Source organism: Grammomys surdaster, unplaced genomic scaffold (genome assembly GCF_004785775.1).
Source record: "Grammomys surdaster isolate TR1022 unplaced genomic scaffold, NIH_TR_1.0 339, whole genome shotgun sequence".
Taxonomy (NCBI): domain Eukaryota; kingdom Metazoa; phylum Chordata; class Mammalia; order Rodentia; family Muridae; genus Grammomys; species Grammomys surdaster.
In genome coordinates, this window is record NW_021604758.1 from 305,620 (window position 1) to 327,456 (window position 21,837).

The 21,837-nt window shown below is 51.4% G+C and overlaps 2 protein-coding genes across 2 annotated transcripts in view; one reads left to right on the forward strand and one right to left on the reverse strand.

Annotated features, from left to right (window-relative positions):
• Window positions 1-732: 732 nt before the first annotated feature.
• Six5 (SIX homeobox 5) lies at window positions 733-4,381 on the forward strand. The gene is made up of 3 exons (XM_028778686.1): window positions 733-1,514; window positions 2,296-3,086; window positions 3,224-4,381. The coding sequence occupies exons 1-3, from the start codon at window positions 733-735 to the stop codon at window positions 3,811-3,813; spliced, it is 2,163 nt and encodes a 720-aa protein (XP_028634519.1). The 3' UTR covers window positions 3,814-4,381.
• A 679-nt stretch (window positions 4,382-5,060) lies between these two features.
• Window positions 5,061-21,837, reverse strand: part of Bhmg1 (basic helix-loop-helix and HMG-box containing 1) — a 22,201-nt gene continuing 5,424 nt past the window's right edge. The window contains exons 3-14 of the mRNA XM_028778717.1: window positions 17,003-17,129; window positions 12,885-12,996; window positions 11,694-11,819; window positions 10,733-10,969; window positions 9,690-9,783; window positions 8,917-9,014; window positions 8,324-8,479; window positions 7,954-8,006; window positions 7,057-7,242; window positions 6,752-6,987; window positions 6,069-6,158; window positions 5,061-5,220 (exon numbers count right to left, since the gene is read on the reverse strand). Of these exons, the coding sequence (XP_028634550.1) occupies window positions 5,061-5,220; window positions 6,069-6,158; window positions 6,752-6,987; window positions 7,057-7,242; window positions 7,954-8,006; window positions 8,324-8,479; window positions 8,917-9,014; window positions 9,690-9,783; window positions 10,733-10,969; window positions 11,694-11,819; window positions 12,885-12,996; window positions 17,003-17,129 (1,675 nt within the window). The remainder of the gene's footprint in view (window positions 5,221-6,068; window positions 6,159-6,751; window positions 6,988-7,056; window positions 7,243-7,953; window positions 8,007-8,323; window positions 8,480-8,916; window positions 9,015-9,689; window positions 9,784-10,732; window positions 10,970-11,693; window positions 11,820-12,884; window positions 12,997-17,002; window positions 17,130-21,837) is intronic.

Consider the following 21,837-nt stretch of genomic DNA (forward strand, 5'->3'; position numbering starts at 1 on the left):
AGTCCAGTAGAGACAACCAATGGCTTGAGTGGGAGCTAGCGGGAGGCAAAGCACACGAATCAGGCTGAAGGGTGGAGCTTAGGAATCCAGCCAATAGGAGAGGAGCAACAAGCCACCAGCGACACCACCGCCCCCCACCCTCCCCCCCAGCTGTGACCCAGCTGTGCAACTCAAGCTTGGAAAAGCAGGGGGTTGGGCCGGCAGCGCGCCTGCGCAAGCCACGCGCATCCGCTCTTAGGACCGACGATCCAGAAAAGTTGCTGCAAACTTTCTAGCGCGTTTCCCCGCCCCTCCTCCCAGCTAGATCCACCGCCTACCCGCGGGGCCGGGAATTCCGAGGGGCGGAGCACGGCGCGGAGATGAGAAGGGAGGGGGCCTTCAAGGGACCGGGGAGACCGTAGCGGCTTCGCGCCCTTAGCCCTCCTGGACGGCCCATTACCTTCTCCTTGCTCTGATAGGGAAACTGAGGCCCTGAGTCAGAGGCACACCCGGGGGGGAGGCCGAAAGCGCGACCAGAGACCGAGAGAAAACAAAGAATCCCGACAGCCGGGGAGGGGGGCGGACACACAGGGACAGGGACCGACCTGAGTGCAGAGCTGGGTCTAGTCTTTGGGAGGGGGCCAGAAGACCGCGAGGGGACGGGGGTAGGCGAGGAGGGCTGGGCGGGGGAGGGGGCTGGGGAAGCCCGCGGGAGGCGGCAGAGGAGGGAGGAACTTCCCAAAGTTGCAAAACATGGCTACCTCGCCTGCCGAGCCGAGCGCGGGGCCGGCGGCTCGGGGGGAGGCGGCGGCGGCGACCGAGGAGGAGGAGGAGGAAGCGCGCCAGCTTCTGCAGACTCTGCAGGCAGCCGAGGGGGAGGCGGCGGCGGCCGGGGCGGGAGATGCGGCGGCGGCGGCGGCTTCTGGGTCCCCGAGCGGCCCGGGGTCTCCCCGGGAGACCGTGACCGAGGCGCCCACTGGCCTTCGCTTCTCAGCCGAGCAGGTGGCATGCGTGTGCGAGGCGCTGCTGCAGGCGGGCCACGCCGGCCGCTTGAGCCGCTTCCTGGGCGCGCTGCCCCCGGCCGAGCGCCTACGTGGCAGCGATCCGGTGCTGCGCGCGCGGGCCCTGGTGGCCTTCCAGCGGGGTGAATACGCCGAGCTCTACCAGCTCCTCGAGAGCCGCCCTTTCCCAGCCGCCCACCACGCCTTCCTGCAGGACCTCTACCTGCGCGCTCGCTACCACGAGGCCGAGCGGGCCCGTGGCCGTGCGCTGGGCGCGGTGGACAAATACCGGCTGCGCAAGAAGTTCCCTCTGCCCAAGACCATCTGGGATGGCGAGGAGACCGTCTATTGCTTCAAGGAGCGCTCGCGAGCGGCGCTCAAGGCCTGCTATCGCGGCAACCGCTATCCCACGCCAGACGAGAAGCGCCGCCTGGCCACGCTCACCGGCCTCTCGCTTACACAGGTCAGCAACTGGTTCAAGAACCGGCGACAGCGCGACCGTACTGGGACCGGCGGTGGAGCGCCCTGCAAAAGGTGAGGGGACGACCCTCCTTCCTCGGTGGCCGCTGGAGTTTGCGCGAGTGACCCTTCACACCCCTCCTCGGCGGCGGCGGCGAGTGCACAGGCTGAGCGTGGAGAGACCAGGCACACCCTGGGTTCTCTGGGCATTACTGCCCCTCGGGCAGAGTTTGTAGCAGCTGCTTCTAAGTTGGGACTGCAGTGCCAGGAATGAGGGGGGTGGGCAGTAGGAAAAGTGAGGTATCCCCGGAGGGTCGGTGGTAAGAGGAATGGGGTCTTTGTCTAAGGAACTCCGAGTAGGGACCCGCTTTGGGGGCCTCTGCAACCTGGCCCCTCCGTGACCACTATTTACACCCACCCCCACGCCCCTTCCAGCCCAAACAGCGTGGTGTGTCGCTTGTCTTTGTTGTGAAACGTGAACCTTCTCCGGCTCCGGTTTCCCTGTAACTCAAGCCCTTCCCCTCCCACCTCAGCGCCAGGCCTCTAGCTCTGGTCTGTGACGCCTGGGGGGAAGAACTGGAGTAAAAGCTGCTGCCTCACTCGGCAGCCACGCGCCTGCCGACCCAGGGGACTTGGGACAGCCTGGGTGCTCGGCTGCAGGCCAAGGCATCGGGAAAGCTTTCCTCCAGCTTAGCATTCCCGCCGTGCTGTCAACCCCAGCAGGACTTGTAGAGACCCTGGGGTCTGTGCGGGTTCTTTGAAGGGTAAAATAGTTCATCGGAGCTTGGGTTGCCTCTGCCCAACTTAAGCGATGAAGCCTTCAGGCCTAAAAAGACTTAACCCGTTTTCCTTCCAGCGAGTCTGATGGGAACCCCACTACGGAGGACGAGTCCAGCCGCAGTCCAGAGGACCTGGAGAGGGGTGTGGCCTCTGTGGCTGCTGAGGCCCCCACCCAGAGTTCCATCTTCCTGGCGGGGGCCACCCCTCCAGCGACCTGCCCTGCCTCCTCCTCTCTCCTAGTGAATGGGAGCTTCCTGGCCGCCAGCAGCCCCCCAGCAGTGCTCCTCAACGGCAGCCCAGTTATCATCAATAGCTTGGCCCTAGGAGAGGGCTCTGGCTTGGGGCCCCTGCTACTCACAGGAGGGGGGGGTGCCCCTCAACCACAGCCCAGTCCCCAAGGGGTCAGTGAGGCCAAGACTTCTCTGGTCCTGGACCCTCAGACAGGAGAGGTTCGACTGGATGAGGCTCAGTCTGAAACCTCTGAGACCAAAGGGGTTCATGGGACTCCTGGAGAGGAAATCCCAGGAACCCTGCCCCAAGTAGTCCCAGGGCCCCCACCTGCCTCCACCTTCCCTCTGACCCCGGGAGCTGTGCCAGCTGTGGCTGCTCCTCAGGTTGTACCACTCTCCCCTTCTTCTGGGTACCCAACAGGCCTGAGCCCCACCTCACCATTGCTGAACTTGCCCCAGGTGGTGCCCACCTCTCAGGTGGTAACCCTGCCTCAGGCTGTGGGACCACTCCAGCTGTTGGCAGCTGGGCCAGGCAGTCCTGTGAAGGTGGCAGCTACGGCGGGGCCTACCAATGTGCACCTGATAAACCCTAGTGTGGGAGTGACTGCGCTGCAGCTTCCCCCGTCCACTGCTCCAGGTACCCTTCCTGCTTTCTTGGGATCTGAGTGGGCTTGGGGAGCAGGGCTCTCACTCCTGGCATGTCTCTTGGGGTTAAGCCTACTGGCACCTCTGCCTGCCAGCTGGCATCTTCCACTCCACCTCTTTTCTCCACAGGAAACTTCCTCCTGGCCAACCCTGTGTCTGGCAGCCCCATTGTCACTGGGGTAGCTGTGCAGCAGGGCAAGATCATCCTCACTGCCACCTTCCCCACCAGCATGCTCGTCTCCCAGGTCCTGCCTCCTGCCCCCAGTCTAGCCCTGCCCTTGAAGCAAGAGCCAGCTATCACAGTGCCCGAAGGAGCCCTCCCAGTGGGCCCCAGCCCCACCCTCCCAGAGGGTCACACTCTGGGGCCAATCTCTACTCAGCCACTGCCACCTGCTCCTGCTGTCACCTCTGCCACCAGCCTGCCTTTCTCCCCGGACTCCTCTGGCCTGCTTTCCAGCTTCCCAGCACCCCTACCCGAGGGTCTGATGCTGTCACCTGCAGCTGTGCCCGTCTGGCCAGCAGGGCTGGAACTGAGCACAGGAGTAGAGGGGCTGGGGACACAGGCCACTCACACTGTGCTGAGGCTGCCAGACCCCGACCCCCAGGGGCTGCTCTTGGGGGCCACAGCAGGGACTGAGGTTGATGAGGGGCTAGACGCCGAGGCCAAGGTCCTGACGCAGCTGCAGTCGGTGCCTGTGGAGGAGCCCTTGGAACTGTGACTGCCTGGATTTAACCACTTCTGACAATGGTGTCAAGGTGCTAGGTGAAGTCCTACACTACAGCTCTCCCACCTGGATGAGCTACAAGCCCTGGAGGAGCCAGAGGGACTACCACAGGTCAGGGCACTGTCCCTCTCCTGACGGCAGATCTTGTTACAGCCCTCTCCTTGCTCTGCTTGCCCAGTGTGTGTGGGCACTAGAGGTCTTGACTTGGGCTTTGCCCTCCTCTACCTAGTACTAGTGTGAGAAGGCCCTGCCAAGTGGCTGATTTCTAGCCAGCACCCTCTCTATAACACTATTAATAGCCCCACTGATACCCAGTTCCCAAAATTTCCTGAGACCAGGGTGGCCCAGAGACAGCCCTTCCTGTTGAGGAGGGTCTGATGGGTACAGAGGGCCCTTCCCCTGCTTCCCTGGACTTGAGCCCCAGGATCCAGCCCCAGACCAAAGATTTCCCTGTCCCCTGGGGCAACCCTGGCCCCTTTGTCTAGTTTGTATTGTAAATCTTTATTTTTCTAGGACATGTTATGCCTCCATTTCAATTAAAGTCAAGTTAACAGACAACAGAGCTATTGAGGGTAAGGGTTACCTGCCAAACAACCTACCCAAGAGAGAACTGGGGACAAAGCCCAGCCAGAGGCTGGGGCTTGTTTTTCTTGTTTGGGTTCTTTTTGAGATGGGGATCATGTTCTATATAGCCCAGGCTGGTCTCAGATCTCATCTTCCTGCCTCAGCTTCCTGAATGTTGGAATTATAAACATGGGTAACTACATCCCAAGACTGAATTTCTGAGGTAAAGGGTTTGAGTTCAGACCTGTAGGCTCTGTGGGGTTTTCAAAGTACAGAAGCAAAAAGGCTTCTGGATTTGATATGTGGAAAGCCCACGCATGGCCAAGAGATCCTGGACACAACATTCCTTCTCCCTCTGTTGGTAAAAAGGGTTTCACTTCATCTTACACAGAGCAGGGAGATCGGGGTTGAGACCATGTGGTTGGGGCAGAGGGAAGGTCTGCATTTCATCTAGGGCACCCATCCTATAAGAACAGATGTAGGACAGGCTAGAGGGTGGGGCCGTACACAAGGCAGAGCCTTGGACCAGTAAATACATTTCCTCTCTGGTGCTAAAGCTGGGGGACTGGGCAGGGGGCCCACAGCAGTGGGTGTGAGGCCCAGGGGAAGCAAATGTTAGAGGACCTGGGAGCTAAGCAGGTGGCAGAGCCCAGCAGGGGCTGCCCCCCTCACTGGCTCTAAGAGGTGGGCAGTGAGGTGAGGCCCAAAGACACCTGGGCCTTCTCGGCCAGCAGCTGGTAGAAGGGCTTAGGGGTCTCCCCATCGTCGTCCTCACTGCTGGAGCTCTCCTGCTTCACAATGCGGTTGTGCTGGCGGCTGAACCTGCGTGCCTTAGTGCTGGAGACAGAGGGAGGTTCCTCACACACGGCTCCTAGGTTACCCCACTAGTTCTCTGCCCCCAGCAGTGACCAATCTTGGTCTTGAGGGAGTCAGAACTCTCTTTGGTCCCACTGAGGCCTCTAGGGGCTAATAATCTAGATTGGGCCCTGCCAGGTGCTCATCACACAGCTCTGAGGGGTTTGGCTCATCTGGAAATGAGCAAAGGTGAGCCCTTAATGCTGATGGAGAGGTCAGAATTTGGGAAAGATGAATAAGTCAAGAGATAGAAGAGGCCAAGCAACAGGAAAATAGCTGAGATGTTCTGTGTGACAAAGCAGAAATGGAGGCAACAGGTCCAAGACCCAGGAAAGCCCATTCTTACCACTGCAGATGGCACTCTACCTGTAACCTTCCAAGTTGTAAAACTTGTGACCCAGAGCCTGGGGAGATACTCAGTGAATAAGAATGTGTGCTCTAGGCTGAGAGTTTGAGTCACCAGTACCCATGTGAAGAACTGGGCCTGGCTGTGTGCGCCTGCTTTGGAGCACTGGGAGCAAAGGCAGGTGGATCCCGAGAACTCACTGTCTAGTTATCTGGCTGTAAAGGCCAGTTTCCCATTCCACTGGAGGCCTTGCTTCAAGGCAAATGAGGTAAAAAGCAAAAGAAAGGCAATCTGATGCCCTGTTCTGGCCTCTGCATGCATGAGCATGCACCACATATATACAAAGAAAAAGGAATTTGTTTCACAAGTCCTCAGCCCAGCTAAGCCCCAACCTGTTAGCAAAGTCATGGGGTTCTGAGTGAGGGATGAGGGCCACAGGCTGGGGCCCACAATCTTCCCATGCCTTCTAGAAGGCACTTCTCACCAGTATGGTTTCTTTTCCTCCAGAGTCATCCCTCGCCACAGTTGAGCCAGATCCTTGGTGGCAGCTGTGGATGCAGTTCCAGGACAGGCTCTGGTACAGGAAGGAGGACGTCACAATGGCCACACCATGATCATTAGCCATTGTTCCTCTCCCACCAGCTTTCCAGTACCCTACACTCTAGATTGATGCAAGGAAGGCACACATATGTCCCCCAAAGCATAAATGACCTGCAGCCACCACTTCACAGGCTCCAGCACACCCACACCCCCAAACCCATTCTTCCAGAGAAGGCAACCAGCTCCTGTTGCTGGTCTCATCCTACAGTGACAGGTCCAGGGCTGACACCTGACCTAAGTCAACCCCACAGAAATGAGACTTCTAGGGCATCTGGCAGGACTGATCCTGGACCTCCTGGGGACAACCTGCTACCTGTGTGGTCTAGCATGCAGGAGGTGACAGTTCAAGAGAGGCAGGACTGATTCAGCCCAGATTCAACCCCTCCTGATGGTGGTTTTCTTGAAGGTGACAAAGGCAAATTAATTTCCTTTTCCCTGATATCTCAAGTTGGCATTGAATCTGCTGCATAGGATGGGAAGGCTCAGTGGTAGGGCCACATGGTCTTGGGATGCACATGGGGATGGTAAGCCCTTTATACCTTTAAAAACCTGGGTACCCTCACCCACCGGATGTACTGCTTCCTGTTCATCCTGCAGAACATGATGAAGCCATTAACACACTTCTTCTTCACCTGGCCAGGGCAGGCTTTCCTGCTGTCTTTGGGCTTCATGGGGCCTTGGCTCGCCTGGACCTTCTTGATCTTTTTGCTGGCTACTGGCAGGCCAGAAGATCGCCGGGTAGGAGTCCATGTGTAGTCTCTGTCTTCATCACTCGAGGTCTGCAATCCCTCAGGGTTGACCTGCTGCAGGGCAGAAAGCTGAGCAAGGGAGAAGACCCCTGTCCTCCTTGGGTAGGTGGCCACCCCTCTCACCTCCTCCTGTCCCCACAGGGACTCTGTGTCTGTGGACTCTGAGCTGGAGCCACAGTTGGACAGCACCTTGACATTCTCACTCAGCGACAGGTAGCAGTGGTCCAGTGAGATAGAGGATTGGAAGTTAGGTGGGCCTGTGGGGCCTTCAGAGGATACTTCTTGGATCAGATGAAGAGGAAGAAGACACTGACAACAGGATATGCACAACATGAGAGACAATTAGGTCAGATGCCCTCGTCTGTCTCTACACCCTGGGAAACTCAGGAACCTTAGCTCTAATGTCCCAAGGAAGGGCCTTGGGCATCAATCAGGAAACTGGGACTAGAGCAGAGTGTCTTAGCTGGAAGACAGAGGTTCCCCCACCCATCTGCACAGTCGTAACCGCTGGTTAGTTCTCCCTCTCTCTTGCTTCCTCCTATGGCTAAGCTGGAAGCCAAAACAAAGCTGGATGACACCAGTGGATTCTGTCTTTATGAGTTTCAGGCACCATGAAGACTAAGGTACAACTACCCACTGTGGGTAAACTCCATGCTCAGAGAATTGAGACTTATTTGCCCAGCTAAATTGGTACACTCCTGTAATCCAAGCTCTCTGAAGGCTGAGGCAGGAGGATTGAGAGTTTGATGCCAGCCTGGGATCCAAGAAACCCAGTGTCAAACACACAGACACTGAGTAAACCATGGAAGGTGAGAGAACCCTCCGCCACGCCCCCTGCCCCCACCACACCCACCCCAGCCTGCTTGAGGAGAAGCTGTGACTTTAGTCAGGCCTTTCCCAGGCCCCTCATGGGCAACAGTGAGCTCAAAGGTGGGTGGTGAGAACAGAAGTGGTAACTCTGGAGAAGATGAAGTTGTGGGATACACAGTGAGAAAGACAAGGCAGGAAGACAGAGCCTACCTTCTCTTGTGCAGCCTCCACTTCACAGGCAGCAGGTGAAGACTCCAAGAGACCTGTGAGCAGAACACTGGCAGGACTAGGCTTTCTGACTGCACCTGGATAGCCCCTGCCCTGCTTTTCCACAGTCTCCCTTTGGAATCTCCTAGCCTGTGTCCAAGTCTCACTCATAGGCCAGCTGAAGGTAGAGTGACAGCTTTTTGGAGCCTCCCCCTCACTACATGGCCTAGTAGTCCCTGTGTTGTGAGGAGCTGTAGGCCCCTCAAGCCCCTCTGGGAATCCACTGGGTTCAACTTAGACCCAAGTATTTTTGGTGGGTGGGTGTCCCCATGTTTTATGAATGAATGAGGCTCCTGCCACTCTGGTAGCCCACCTTCAGTCAGAAAGTAGGTGCCGTCCTCCAGGACATGATCCGGCAGGATTTTGCTTGGGGAGCTGAAGAGAGAAGAGCTGACTCCTAAGATCTCATTCAGGTAGTTTGCCACATGCCAGGTATTGATCTGGGAAGACTCCAAAGCCAGTGGGTTCTCTGCAAAGGATCATGGCACACAGGTATGTGGTCAACCCCCAATACAGCAGCAAGCTTTGGAGAGATAGTGTCAGACACTGGGGAAAGGAGACTGCCATTTGGAGTTGAGGTGGTATAGGAAACTAAAAGGCAGATTGCCTGGCAACACATCAACAAAAAAGGAAAAATCATCACAGTGTGCCAGGGCCAGTAGATTGACTGTAGTGACCCATAGCTCCGTGTTTAAAAGGTTCTGCAGTGGCAGGCTCAAGGAAAAGCAGGGATTGATTAACAATGCCTAGCATAGCAACCAGAGGCAAAATGATGCTAGGCATAGTGTTTTCCAACCCTGTGCTTAGCAGATCCCCAGCCTTCTTCCTGCTTTTCCTGCCATAGAAATCCTCTGGCGAGGAAAGTTCAGAAGGCTCAAATCCTACAAGAAGAGGACTTGTAATCACCATTGGGGCTGTCCTCGGAGGTCCAAACAGGAAGCCAGGGGTCAGTGTCTGGGGCTTCTTTGTCTGCCTCACTGGAAGTACACAAGAATAGCTTCTGCCTGCAAGAATTGGAATCAGAGGAAGACACAGAGCCCTGAACCGAGCTCACATGGCTAACTGCATGAAATCCCAGGGAATTCAATCAACTAGGCTTCTGCCCTCAAGGAGCTTCAAGTCTTGTGTGGGAAATGAGCTGGTAAACAGATGCTGATAACAGAAGGGAGCCGGAGGGCAAGAGTCTGGGGAAGACAAGAGGGCAAGTAGGAGAGAGGGTAGTTTCCCAAGTAAATCAGAGAGGCAGATACTCTAAATAGAGGGACAGCTTGCTCAGAGCAGGCTGTGTGGGGACTAGAGAACATTTAGGCTGTTTAGTGGAAGGTTGGTGGTAAAAGCAAGAGAAGGCTGACATGGTGAGACAGACAGGGTCACATTCTCTAATGCCAAGGAAGAGGTTTGGGTTCTACCTTGGGTCAGGGGCTTTCAAGCCCCACTGATCAGGCAAAGTCTGTATTAGAGACGCACTCAATGGATGAGAACAGGCTGGGAGGGAAAGAGAGGCATGCAAGATCAGCAGGTGACAACCACCAGTTTAGAAGGTGAGAAGCCAGACCTTCCTGGGAGCCTGCACCAGCCAGCATGCAGTTGGGCCCACAGCACCATTCACGGAGCTCTGGCAGAGAATATAAAGCCATTTCTCATAGTCCGCTGATATTGGCACCCTGGGGTTTTCTTACCTGACACAGGGCTGTGCCCTGGTGAGAAAATAGGACCTCTGAACCTTGATGTCAGCATTAGGCTCTCCATCCTGGACTTCTATAGCATGATCACCTGGAGGAAGGGGTGTCAGAGTAACTTAACTATGCCTGAATATGGGCCAGATTCCAGGGCTCCAAGGCAGGGGGAAGGAGAGGGACCAGGCATGGTGCCTGGGTGAAGCTGCAGTGCACGAGTCACCCCGATGTTGACTCATACCTCTATCAGAGCTGCTGGCAGATCAGATCTTTAACATGGAATAACAATGCCATGACAACAAGATCTCATGATGGCATGCAAGAGTCCAGGCCCTGTCCCCATCCCTGTAAGTCTTTTACTGATGTACAGCACCATTAGGCCGATGGGTTAGCCCAGTCACTGTCATGTGAAATGGCATGTTTAGCCCCAAGTCACATAGCTAGCAGGAAGATGATGCCTCTTCTGGAACCAGGGCATTCTAGCACTGCCCAGCAAGTCTGGATGGCCCTGGAAAAGTGGGCAATTCCATCACTGGAATGAGAATTTAGTCACTACTGTGTCACAAGCACCAATAACTCATGGCCTGTACTAGAGGGGATGCATGAACAACAGGGGAACATGACTGGGCATTTGACAGCCTTAGAGCAGGTTCGAGGCCAGGACTCACATTTCTGCCTGCTCTCCTGTTCTTTTGAGGCATTTCAACCCCTTCTCTCCTCTGATACAGTGACAGGGACAAGGGACAGTCTGGCTTCTTCAGAGAAGCCCCCCATCGCAAGATTTGAGACCTGAGGTGTATACACAAAGGTGACCCCAGTCTTGTCCCTCTCTTACAGAGAAAGGAAAGCTGGGAATGAAAGCCCATGATGTGAGAGGCAGTGTCATCCCATATTGTGAGCCATGCCTAGGTGGTAAGACTGTCCAGAGCAGAGTCTGTGAGAGAGAGAGAGAGCACAGATTCACACGCACATGCACAGGTAAGTTGGGGTAGAGAAAGGACACATGCAAATAAAAAAGGAACTTCTTTCTAAGGTAAGGCACCAACTTGTGATGTCATAGGCAACAATGTTCTGAGCCATGTCCAAGAACACCAGCTGGGCCCCTTGTCCATCGCCTTCAGACATGGACGGTTCAGTTGTGGGGTAGGTGCTAGGGCTGAGGTCGCCCAGATAGGTGGCATCTTCCTCATTTTCTTCCTTTAGGCCTGGGTGTACGGTGATAGGATTTTCAGCCTGGTCCAGAGCTAGAGAGCGTCGAGGCTTATAGGGCCAGGCTGGGCGCTCTGAGAATAGAGACAGGAGTCAGGGGCTTGGTAGAGGCACGATAATACCTCAGAATTTGGCTCAGATAGGGAGTTCTGCTCTGGGATGACACATTCCAGAGCATTGCTTGTCCTGGCACTCCAGCATCCCAGGTTTGCCCAGATCTTCACATAGAGCTCACTGAGCCAACTCTGTGCACATAACTCTGAGCTTTAACAGCAAAATGCAGTTGGTGTGACATGCCACACCAGGCCACTTCCAAACACTTAGGAAGTTTCTAAGTACCTCAAATAATTGCAGTGTACAGCTGTGACTAGAGACCAGTGGTTAGGCAGGCCATAGCCCCATTTCACAGGTATGAGCACTGAGGGCCTCAAGAGGTTGGGAAGCGAGGGTGTGGTGAGGCTGGGCTAGAACCAGGCCTCTCAGCCTCTACATCCCGACCCTGCTACCACCCTACCTCCCTATGCCCTAGCTCAAAGGAAACAAATGATGACAGCAGCATCCTACCTGGGCCTTGCCAGTGCTTCTGACATAAGCACTGCTTGGCAGTGTCTACTCAGGCTTTTCTATAGCTTTGAGAGGGACTGGATTGCTGCCGGTCCCAGTGAGGGAGAAATGAAAGCCCATGAAGGCCTGGGAGTGGACTCAGGTATAGACTGGCCAGGTCTGACCCAGTGTGTTTCTAGAGAAAGAGCCTACTCTATAACAGCCATTCCCTGTGCTTCCAAAGACCACACATACCTGACACTTGGGTAAACTTCTTCTTTTGAGGTTTGGAAGAGGTGCTCCAAAGGCTTGACTTCTGAGAGCTGGAGGGGGTAGAGTGTCGCCGCTGTGTCTGGCCAGCGGATGGGTTCCAACCTGGCCCTGGGAGTGGAGAGGGCACAGATCAGACCCCACTCCTGGTCTTGCATATCCTTCTCCTCCCAGACAAGGCTTTCCTACCCTGGGTGGGAGGGAAGGTTTTCAGGCAGACTTTACCAACAAGGAAACTGGGGTCTATTGCTGCACAGCCAAGAAGTCAAAGGACAGGGCAGGCGGCACTTAAAGGGCTAAGGCAGAAAGGTTACTGCAAGTCTGACACCAGTCTGGGCTATATGGTAGGACGCTTCCTCAAAAATAAAATAAAATAAGGAAAAAAATAAAAGCAAAAGCAAATTAACGTGCAGAATGTTCCCTGGTTGAATCTTCTAATAATTCTTGTGTCCACCCGTCTGCTTTGCCTACAGACCTCATCTCTCTGCTCCAGCCTCTGTGCCCATAGCTTCTACCTGTCTGAGTGTTTCACACCAGTCACGGTACAGTGCTGGGTAGCTGTGTGCTGCAGCCCCCATATTGTTTGTATTAACATCTCTGATTCTCATGACATACACAGAAGGAAAGTGCTGGTGGGGTCCCAGATTACAGATTTTAGGACTGAAGCCTGAGATGCTATGGTCACAGCAGACTGAATCAGGATCTGGCTGGGGAAGGGCATCAACCCGCTCACTGCAACATCTCCTCTAGTCACATCTACTGCTTGCCTGTCCATAAACGCTCTGCGTCTCCTCACACCCACGTGCTCTTGCTCAGGGTGGTTCTGCAGTCTGGCAGGGTTCCCTTATGCTGTCCTTGAAGGCCAACCTTTCAGGCTTCCTCCTCCAAACTCCAAAACACAGTGTCTGTATTTTGCTTTACCTCATTGAGACTGTGTCTTGCTCTATACATTAGACTGGGCTGGAACTCACTGTGTAGCCTAGGCTGACCTTGAACTCAATGCAGTCTTCCTGCCACAGCCTTTGAATGCTGGAGTAACAGATGTGAACCATTACGTCTGGCTCTCCTACACACCTCTCTGACTAGTCCCCTTCCCCAGGAAGGGGAGATAGCCAATTGGTTTTCCTGACAGTCAGGAAAATGTGGTATAAAGGCATTGGAGGTGGAACTGCTTACCCACAAATCCACCTTTGCCATTGCTGCTGTGGAGCTTGAGCAAGGCCTTGGCCATGTCAATGTTTCTCTGGAGGTACTGGATGTAGTGCAGGACACGCAGCAGGATCTCCTTCTGTACAGAGACAGGGTTGAGAGTTGGACACATTGCCCACCTGTCATCCTGGCTCCTCCAGAGGCAGAGGTGGCAGGATCATGAGTTGGAAGCCAGCCTAGGATGAACACTGTAAGACCTTGGACTGCACAAGGGTCAGGGCCCAGGACAGTGTGAGGCTCCTGGGGAACAGACAGGAGGTCTCAAACCCCACTCTCCACACATAACCAGCAATGCAGCATCTGGCAGAGCTTCACCCATTCTGCTGTCTACCCCCTAGCTTGTCTAAGAGAGCCAGCTGAAGACTGAGGCTGAACACAATGGGGTTTGGAGAACTACGGAAGCAGAGCTGGAGATCAGGGTTGCTAGCCTCCTGGTCCCAGTTATTAGCATACACTGTTCGGCTTCTGGCCTTTTGCTTATACTTAATTCCCTGTCTGGCCCTCCTCTTCTCCCCATAAGCCCCTTCACCTGCCTACTCCTCCTCTGAGCTTCAGCATGGCCACCTCCTCTTCTGACTATCTGATCCAGGCTGGATCAGCTTCCAATATCCCAGCACTCTGAAACACCCTAGACTTCTTTCCACCTCCACATTTGCCACTGTGCTTTGTTATCTGTTACCACGTTTTTCTCTCCCTTTGACCTTGAGCTTGTTGAATCATGACTTTAGCTAACTCATTTCTGTATTTCAAAGGCAGAGAATGTTGAGGTGGCTCAGCTGGGGGCTTTTAAAGAAGCAGATTTCTCACAGCACTCAACAGGGTGCTCCTAGCTGTGGCCAGACATCATCTACCCCAACTACCACTAAATACTTCCTGAACTGCTACTAGAGACACAAAGCTAAAAGCAGTACAGGCAATGTGCCTTCATGGACACACAGTTCAGCAAGGACAGCAAACATTAAATAACTCAAAAATCATTCCAAATTACCAGCCAGTCATTTTTGTAGCACACCTGTAAACCGGTACTCAAGAAGCTGACACAGGAGAATTGTAAATTCTAGGACAATACTGGCTACATACCAAGACCCCATATAAAGAGAAAGAGTCAAAAGACAGACTGAGAGAGAATACCCTTGACACCTCCTGAACACAAGCACACACATAATTTTTTAGAAGGCTTAGTCATTTTTTAGAAGGCTTGAGATTATCTTCTAGGGGGTCTTAAGAAATTGAAAGAGAAGAAAGCTGTCAGGAGCACTGAGCAGTTGTCTTTCTTAGATTGGCATATCTAACACCAGGCTTGGAACTCAGTTACAATGAAGCCCTGTGACTGTGAAGAGATATATACAATTGTTCCATGCAAAGGTGGTTAGATTCCCATCAGATTTCAAAATAGAAGACTGCTTCTGGTTATTTGGTTTGGTTTGGTTTTGAGAAAATGTCTTACTGTGTACCTCCAGCTGGCCTGTAACTGGTGATTCTCCTGCTTCAGCCTCCCAAGTGCTGGAATTACAAGATATGAGCTCCATACCCAGCTAGAAGGCTCAGTCTTGATGCTTTAGGAACACGACCTGGCAGCTACAACTGGACGTTGTAACCCCAGAGACCATCTCAAGTTATAATAGGTCTTAAAACTGTTAACAACAGAGAGATTTCAGTCAACAGACATGCTGAACACAGAGTGACTGGGTGACTGAAGGCACAGGCCTTTGGGATGATGCATTCTTTCTCATCCTTACTCTCACTCTGCCCGCATCCCTCCTTCCCACTTCCATTTGGGTATTTACAAACAATCTATTCCTTCAGGAATTTCTTCCTTTTTGTTTTGTTTTTAAATGCATGGATTTTTGTTGTTGTATTGTCTTTGAACAGGGTCTTAATATGTAGCTTTGGCTGTCTATGTAGACCAGGATAGCTTTGATCTCAAAAAGATTCACCTGCCTCTGCCTTTGACTGCTGGAATTAAAGGTGTGCACTACCACATCCAGTCTTCTTCATGAATTTCTTAAACTAAAGGGTGAGCATGTCCAGGGCTGAAAAGTCAGTTCAGCAGTTAAGAGCAGTTCCCAGCACTGACATGGGGATTCATAACTCCCTGTAACTCTAATTCCGGGGGATCTGACCTTTATAGGCACCAGGCATGCACATGGTATACATGTGTACATTCAGGCAAACATTTTTACACATAAAATAAACAGATATAATTTTTTAAGTAAGCATGTTGCCAGGTGTGGAGATGCACACCTTTAATTCCAGAAGTAGGAGGCAGAAGCAAACAGATCTCTGGGTTCCAGCCAGAACTACACAGAGAAATCCTGTCTTAAAAACAAAAGAAATTCTTTTTCTTTTTATTTTTTTGAGACAGGTCTATTACATAACGCTGTCTGTCCTGAAACTCACTCTAGACCAGGCTGGCCTTAAACTCAGAGATTCGCCTGCCTCAGAGATTCTGCCTCCCTAGACAGATCTAGAGATAATTCCAAAGGAGGTGGACATCTTGTCAGTTATGAAATGCTAGACTCATTCCTTGAGGGCAGGAACTATGTCCTTCTCTTCTCTGGCTTCCCAGGATCCTGTGACATCACCTATACATACTAAATATACAAATGCTTGAGGACATGGAAGAATTTCCCCATAGTCAGCATCCCAGGTCCAAAGGCAGCCACATCCTAGTCCCATGCCTATGAATAGGCTGCCTTATATGGTAAGGGAGCTGCTGTACAGATGTCACTGAGCTAAGGACCTGGAGATGGAGAGATTACTTGAATTATCCACATGAGCTCAAGGTGATCATGATGATCTTTGTAAGCAAGAGGGAGGCAGAAGGGTCAAAGGGGGAAAGGACCATGAGAACAGAGTAGAAGAGGGTCTTGTGTGTCCAAGGCAAGTTATCTACCACTGAGCTACCATCCCCAGTCCTCTGTTTATATTTTATTTTAAAACAAGGCTTAAAAAGTTGCCCATGCTGTTTTAAACTCACTCTGTAGCCCAGGCAGGCCTTGCGCTTGCAATTCTCCTGCCTCAGCCTCCCGGATGCTAGAATGAAGTACATGTACCACTAGGCCACACTTTCTGTCTTCCCTCTGCACCTTTTTGATCTTTCCTCTAGAGCCTTGCACAGGCCAGGCTCTTAGGAGCACTTAGGAGCAGGAGTTATCTTTCCTGTTTTTTTTTTTTTTTTTTTTTTTTTAGATTTATTTTATTTATGTGAGTGCACTGCAGCGGTCTTCAGACACACCAGAAGAGGGCATCAGACCCCATTACAGATGGTTGTGAGCCACCATGTGGTTGCTGGGGATTGAACTCAGGACCTTTGGAAGAGCAGTCAGTGATCTTAACCACTGAGCCATCTCTCCAGCCCACATCTTTGTTGTTCTTAACTGAGAAACTCTGGGCTGAAAAAGACAGAAGAGTCTCCGGCTGCAGCTGTGTGACCTCTGCCTCTACGCTCTACTGTGAACTCCACTCCCAGTTAGTTCCCTCTGCCTCTTTCTGTGTTTGTATGTGTGTGCTCATGTGGGTGTGCACACACGTGTAGAGGCCAGAGGTCAGCTTCAGTGTCATTCCTCAGGCGTTTGGAGACAAAACAAACTGTGGGTCTGTTTTGGTTTTGAAACAGAAACAGGGTCTCTCAGTGTGACCTGAGCTTGCTGGCAGATGTAGGCTAGATTGGCTAACCAATACAAGCACCTACCTACCTAATGATGCATGGTTTTCTGTGGGTTCTGGGATGAGAACTCAGGTACTCATGCTTTCAGAACGAGTTGACTGAACTATCTCCAGCTCCTGCTCTACCCAAGCCACCTCTGATCCTGAAAGAATCCCACAGGGCTGGGGATATAGTTTAGTGGTAAAGCACTTGCTGACCCTGGGTGAGGAACTTGGCTTCTAAAAATAGAATCCCCCATGGGATCATGGACTCCCAGAAATTCCTGTTTAGAGCATCATGACTACCCCTATTTTCAAGTCCATCACTGAGAGGGTCTGTGTGAATTTCCCAGAAGCCCCCACTCACTGCTCTGACACTCTGCTTCCCTGCCCCTGCCTTCCCCCTACCCCCATGCCGCCTCTCCTTCAGTCCACACCTTGGTGTACTTCTTGTTTCTGGTCTTAATGGTCACAGGGATCAGCAAGGCCAGCTCTCGAAGCTTGTTCGTGTGGTTTTTCTTATCCTTCCTGTATGGGGATAAGAGCCAATTTGGGTTAAGACATCTAGAATTAAACGTATTTTCTTTGGAGACAAGGTGATCATATTGCCTCGGCCTCTCAAGTACTAAGATTACAGGCATGCACCACCACATCTAGCTTTTAAGGTACACCACCTGCCACCAAATCTTCAGTCTCATATCAAGACTGTTCTCTACATCAATTCTGGGACAGGCAAGACACGGTCTCAGGTATCATCAGAACTTACCATTCTCTTATATTCCTTGGACCAATGAGTCCCCAAATCTTAGCCATCTTCCACCTCCCTCCAGCTTTTGTTAAACCCATAATCCTTGCATGGCTGTCTTCACACTCCTACAAAGATGTCAGCCTCCCATCTGGCCACCTTCATCCATGTTCTCTGAGGCAGCAGCTTTCCTGCAACATAAATCTGACCTTGCCACCACCTTGTTTCACACCTTTTAGGTCATATCATTAAGATGAAGCAATTTTCTTTTTTTCTTTTTTCATTTCGAGATAGGATCTTGCTACGTAGCCCAAGAAGGACTGAAACTCAGCAATCCTCCTGCATTAGTCTTCCAAGTGTTGGGATTACAAGTGTGTACTGTATTCCTGGGAGGAACAAGGTTAAAGCCTCTGTGTGGCTCATAGTATCCTTCCTTTTCTGGCTCTTTCATACTCACTGAGCATTACTACACAGGGTAGGTGAGCTCGATGCCCCTGTAGTCTCTCACTGTGTCCAATGCGCTATGGCACCCTGGAAAGTCAGTGTGTGCTTGCTAAAGACCTCTCAATACAGGCATGAAAGGAGTTGACTTGTGACAACCAAATGCATAATTCATGAGATACCCACAATAGAACGTACACAGCTCCACCCTTTCCCCACCAGGTGGAACCATAAAGATGAGGACGTCCTCTCCACCCCACTGATTGCATCGTTCCTGTGGTTACCCTAGACCTGCATTACCACCAATTCTCCTCACACTGTCCTTAGGGCCTTCAGTTGCTAGCCCTTTTCAGTTGCTGCTCCCCTGAAAATGGCCTACCCTGTCCACACCAAAACAACCCTTCTGTTCTAGGTGCAGGCTTAGCTCCACTTAACAGTGACGCACCGGTGTCTCCTCCCCAGGCCTGGTACTGAGCCTCACATGGAGGGAAGAGTTTCTCCAGCCCCTGACTCTGAGGAGATGGGATTCTGTGTGGGAGGCACACTCATTTTCCTAACCAAACTCCAAACTTTTAGAAGAATCTCTCTGGACTGAGAGTATGACTCAGTGGTCCTTGAACTCACCAGTGAGGACTGGGCATGGTGGTAGGCCTTGTAGTCCCAGCATTTGGGAGGTGGTGGCAGGATTGGTTTAGCCATCCTAAATTACACAGGGATTTTGCAGCTAGCTAGGCTACATTCGCCCCTGTCTCAAAAAATAGCAACCCCCCCCCAAAAAAAAACCCAAAGGATTCAACACTGAAAGGCAAAGGCTCACGAAAGTATTGCCCAGCCTGTCTGAAGTATTGGATTCCATTCCAAACACTAAAGAAAAAGAAAAGAAAAGGAATAAAAATGGGGGTGGGGACAAACAAGAATCTGAAATCGGTTACTGTGTGAAGGCATTTATGGGCAGCCTGATGACCTGAGTTCAATCTCCGGAACCTACACAGTAGGGAAGAACTGACTCCTGCAAGTTGTCCTCCACACGTAATGCCATATCCACCCTCCCTTGCCATAGAATAATTAAGCAAATGCTGAAAATATCTTTGTTACCCATTCATTCAGCAATTAGTTAGCAAGCATCTAGTCTATGGTGGGAGTTGGGGACAAGAGCATAAGGGACGAGCAGTTCTTCTGCAGTGAGGGTATAGTTAGAGATAAGGTCCTCAACCACAGTTAAACAACATAAAGTAACTGGGACCACGGTGAGATAAGTAATGTTTGAGGAGACACTACAAATAAAAATGTGGGGTCACTTGCCTAATAATTAAAATCTTCAAGATGAAGATATCAAAGCATTAAAACTCATCATTTAGCTCTTTGTAGAGCCTCTCTCTCTCTCTCTCTCTCTCTCTCTCTGTGTGTGTGTGTGTGTGTGTATGTGTGTACACCCAGGTGTACATTTACACACAGAAACACAAGCACTCACACACATATGCATGCAGCATGTGCCATAGTTGACATCAGGTGTCCTCCTCAGTCAGTCTTCATGTTAGTTGTTGAGACTGTCTTTCACTGAACCTAAAACTCACATGTACACCCAAACTTGCTGGTCTAATCAAGGATCCTAGCTCCATCTCCTCAGCATTTGTATGTATCTCGTGGGTGCTGAAGATCCAATCTCAGGTCCTCAACCTTGCGCACCAAGAATTGTACTGATCGAGCTAACCAACCACCCCATCTTTGAGATTTTAAACCTAGGCCTTGTGCGAATGACTGTACAAGTCAAACTGCCATCAGGCTGGTTCTATTGAAGGAAAAGGAGAGGTGTTGCTTGGTTATAGATGCTATAATAGCAGGCTTTGACCTACAAAATGAGCGGCTTGTTACCTGGAACTACAGCCTAACCAATGAAGTCTTTTCTCAAGAACTAAATCTGTCCAGAACCTAATCTAGAGGATAAGAGGGGGTGGGAAGGATCAGATAAAGCTCTAGGCAGAGGGAACATGTGGAAAGCCCCTGTGGCATAAAGGAACAAGGAATACTCAAGGAAAATAAAACCCAAGCATGGGAGCTAAGCAAGCAAAGGAGACAAGAGTGGAGGAGGCAATCGGGGGAAGCAGGGACCTGCAGGCTCACAGTACAAATGAGTTTTATCTGTATTCTAAGACCCATAGAAAGAACTTAAAGGGCTTCCTGCAGCAGACAGCATCCTTAGTTCATCTCCTTAAAATGTTTGTGTGCACAGAAACCACTCACTCTAGTCTAGAATGGAAGAATGAAAGAAAAATGTCATAAACTAGAATCCAAGTTACCTCATCACTGACTACAATTTTTGAGGTGTGTTGCCACTGGGCACACTGTGCTACCTAGGCTGGCCTCAAATTCCTGGCCTCACATGATCCTTCTGCCTTGGGCTCCCCAGTAGCTGAGACAGCTGGTGAGTTCAGGATTATCATTATATTACCCAACCCTGAACTATTTTTCTTTTTTGAGACAGGGTCTTATGTAAGTAGCCCAGGTTGGCTTTGGGTTTCTCTACGTAACTGAAGCTATCCTTGAACCTCAACTATCTATCTACCTATCTATCTATCATTTATCTATCTTTCTCTATCTATCTTTCTTTTTTCTTTAGTAAAGAATAGAGTTTATTTAGGGTATGGGGAGGGGAGTTGAGGGGGTAGTGAAGACAGAGAAAGGCAGAGAGAGAGAGATTGATTGAGAAGGCTGTCCATGAGCACGAGGAGAGAGAGGGGGAGGCGAAGGAGTCGAGAGGGGACAGAGGGAGAAGAGCATAAGAGCATGAGAAGAGCAAGAGCAGAGCCTATTTATTTTTGAGACAGAGTTTTTCTGTGTAGCCCTGGCTGTCCTGGAACTCACTGTGTAGACCAAGATAAACTCAGACTCACAGATCCACCTGACTCTAGTTCCTGAGTATTGGGGTTACAGTTGTGTATCGAGTGGAATCCCCTAGCACTAGAGTTACAATGGTTTTTAGCCACTGAACCTGGGTCTTCTGCAAGAACAGCAGGCACTCCCAACTACTGAGCTATCTTTTTAGCCCCAGGATTTTATTTTTAAAGAAAAACCGGTGCTTGCCCAGCACAGATAAACTCCTGTGTTCTATTCTCAATACTGCAAACAACAGATAAATATCATAAATAAATCCTTCCAAGTGTTGTCTGGCCCTGTTATTACTTACGATTGTGTGTAAATGCAAGAGTGTGTAGAAGCCTGAGGTCCAAACGCAGCGTTGTCCTGAATCACTCCCCATCCTATGCTTTAAACGTCTCTTTCTCAGCCTGCAGCTCATTGATTTAGCTAGATTGACTGGCCCATAAGGCCTAAGACTCCTCGGGTCTCCACCCTCATCTAGTTCTGGGATTATAGGTATGCAGCGTTAACACCTGCTTTTTCATGTGGGCCCAGGGGATTAAATTCCTATATTCATACTTTGTATGGCAAGCACTTTGTCCACTGAGCTATCTTCCTGATCCCATGCATTTACCTACCTGCATGGTTTGTACCTGTAATCCCAGCACTTGAGAGTATGTCTGTGGCAGGAGGAGTGCATGAGTTTAAAGCCAACCCAGGATGGAGCAAAACCTTATCTCAAAAAAGCTGAAAAAAAGAGGCCCTGTAGGGTGGTCAAGCAGGCAGGAGATGGACCTGAGCGGCTGGGAGTCATCTTCCCCTCTCCTGGGGAGTCTGCTTGATAAGGGAGATAAGAGTAGAGTCAAGGCAGCAACACCACTCAACCCCTGCCTGCCTAGGACCGGCCATGCCCTGATATCCCCGATCCTGATTGTTTAAATGATCCAGCAAGTGCCTTATTGTGCATAAGCTACTTTTAGCTAGGTTTCTACCCATCAAAACCAAGAGTCTATTATTAGAAAGATTATCATCTAGAAAGGGGAAAACAAGAGATTGTTTGCCAGGCAGTGGTGGCACATGTCTTTAATCCCAGCACTTGGGAGGCATAGGCAGGTGGATTTCTGAGTTTGTGGCCAGCCTGGTCTACAGAGTGAGTTCCAGGACAGCCAGGGCTACACAGAGAAGAGAGAGAGAGAGAGAGAGAGAGAGAGAGAGAGAGAGAGAGAGAGA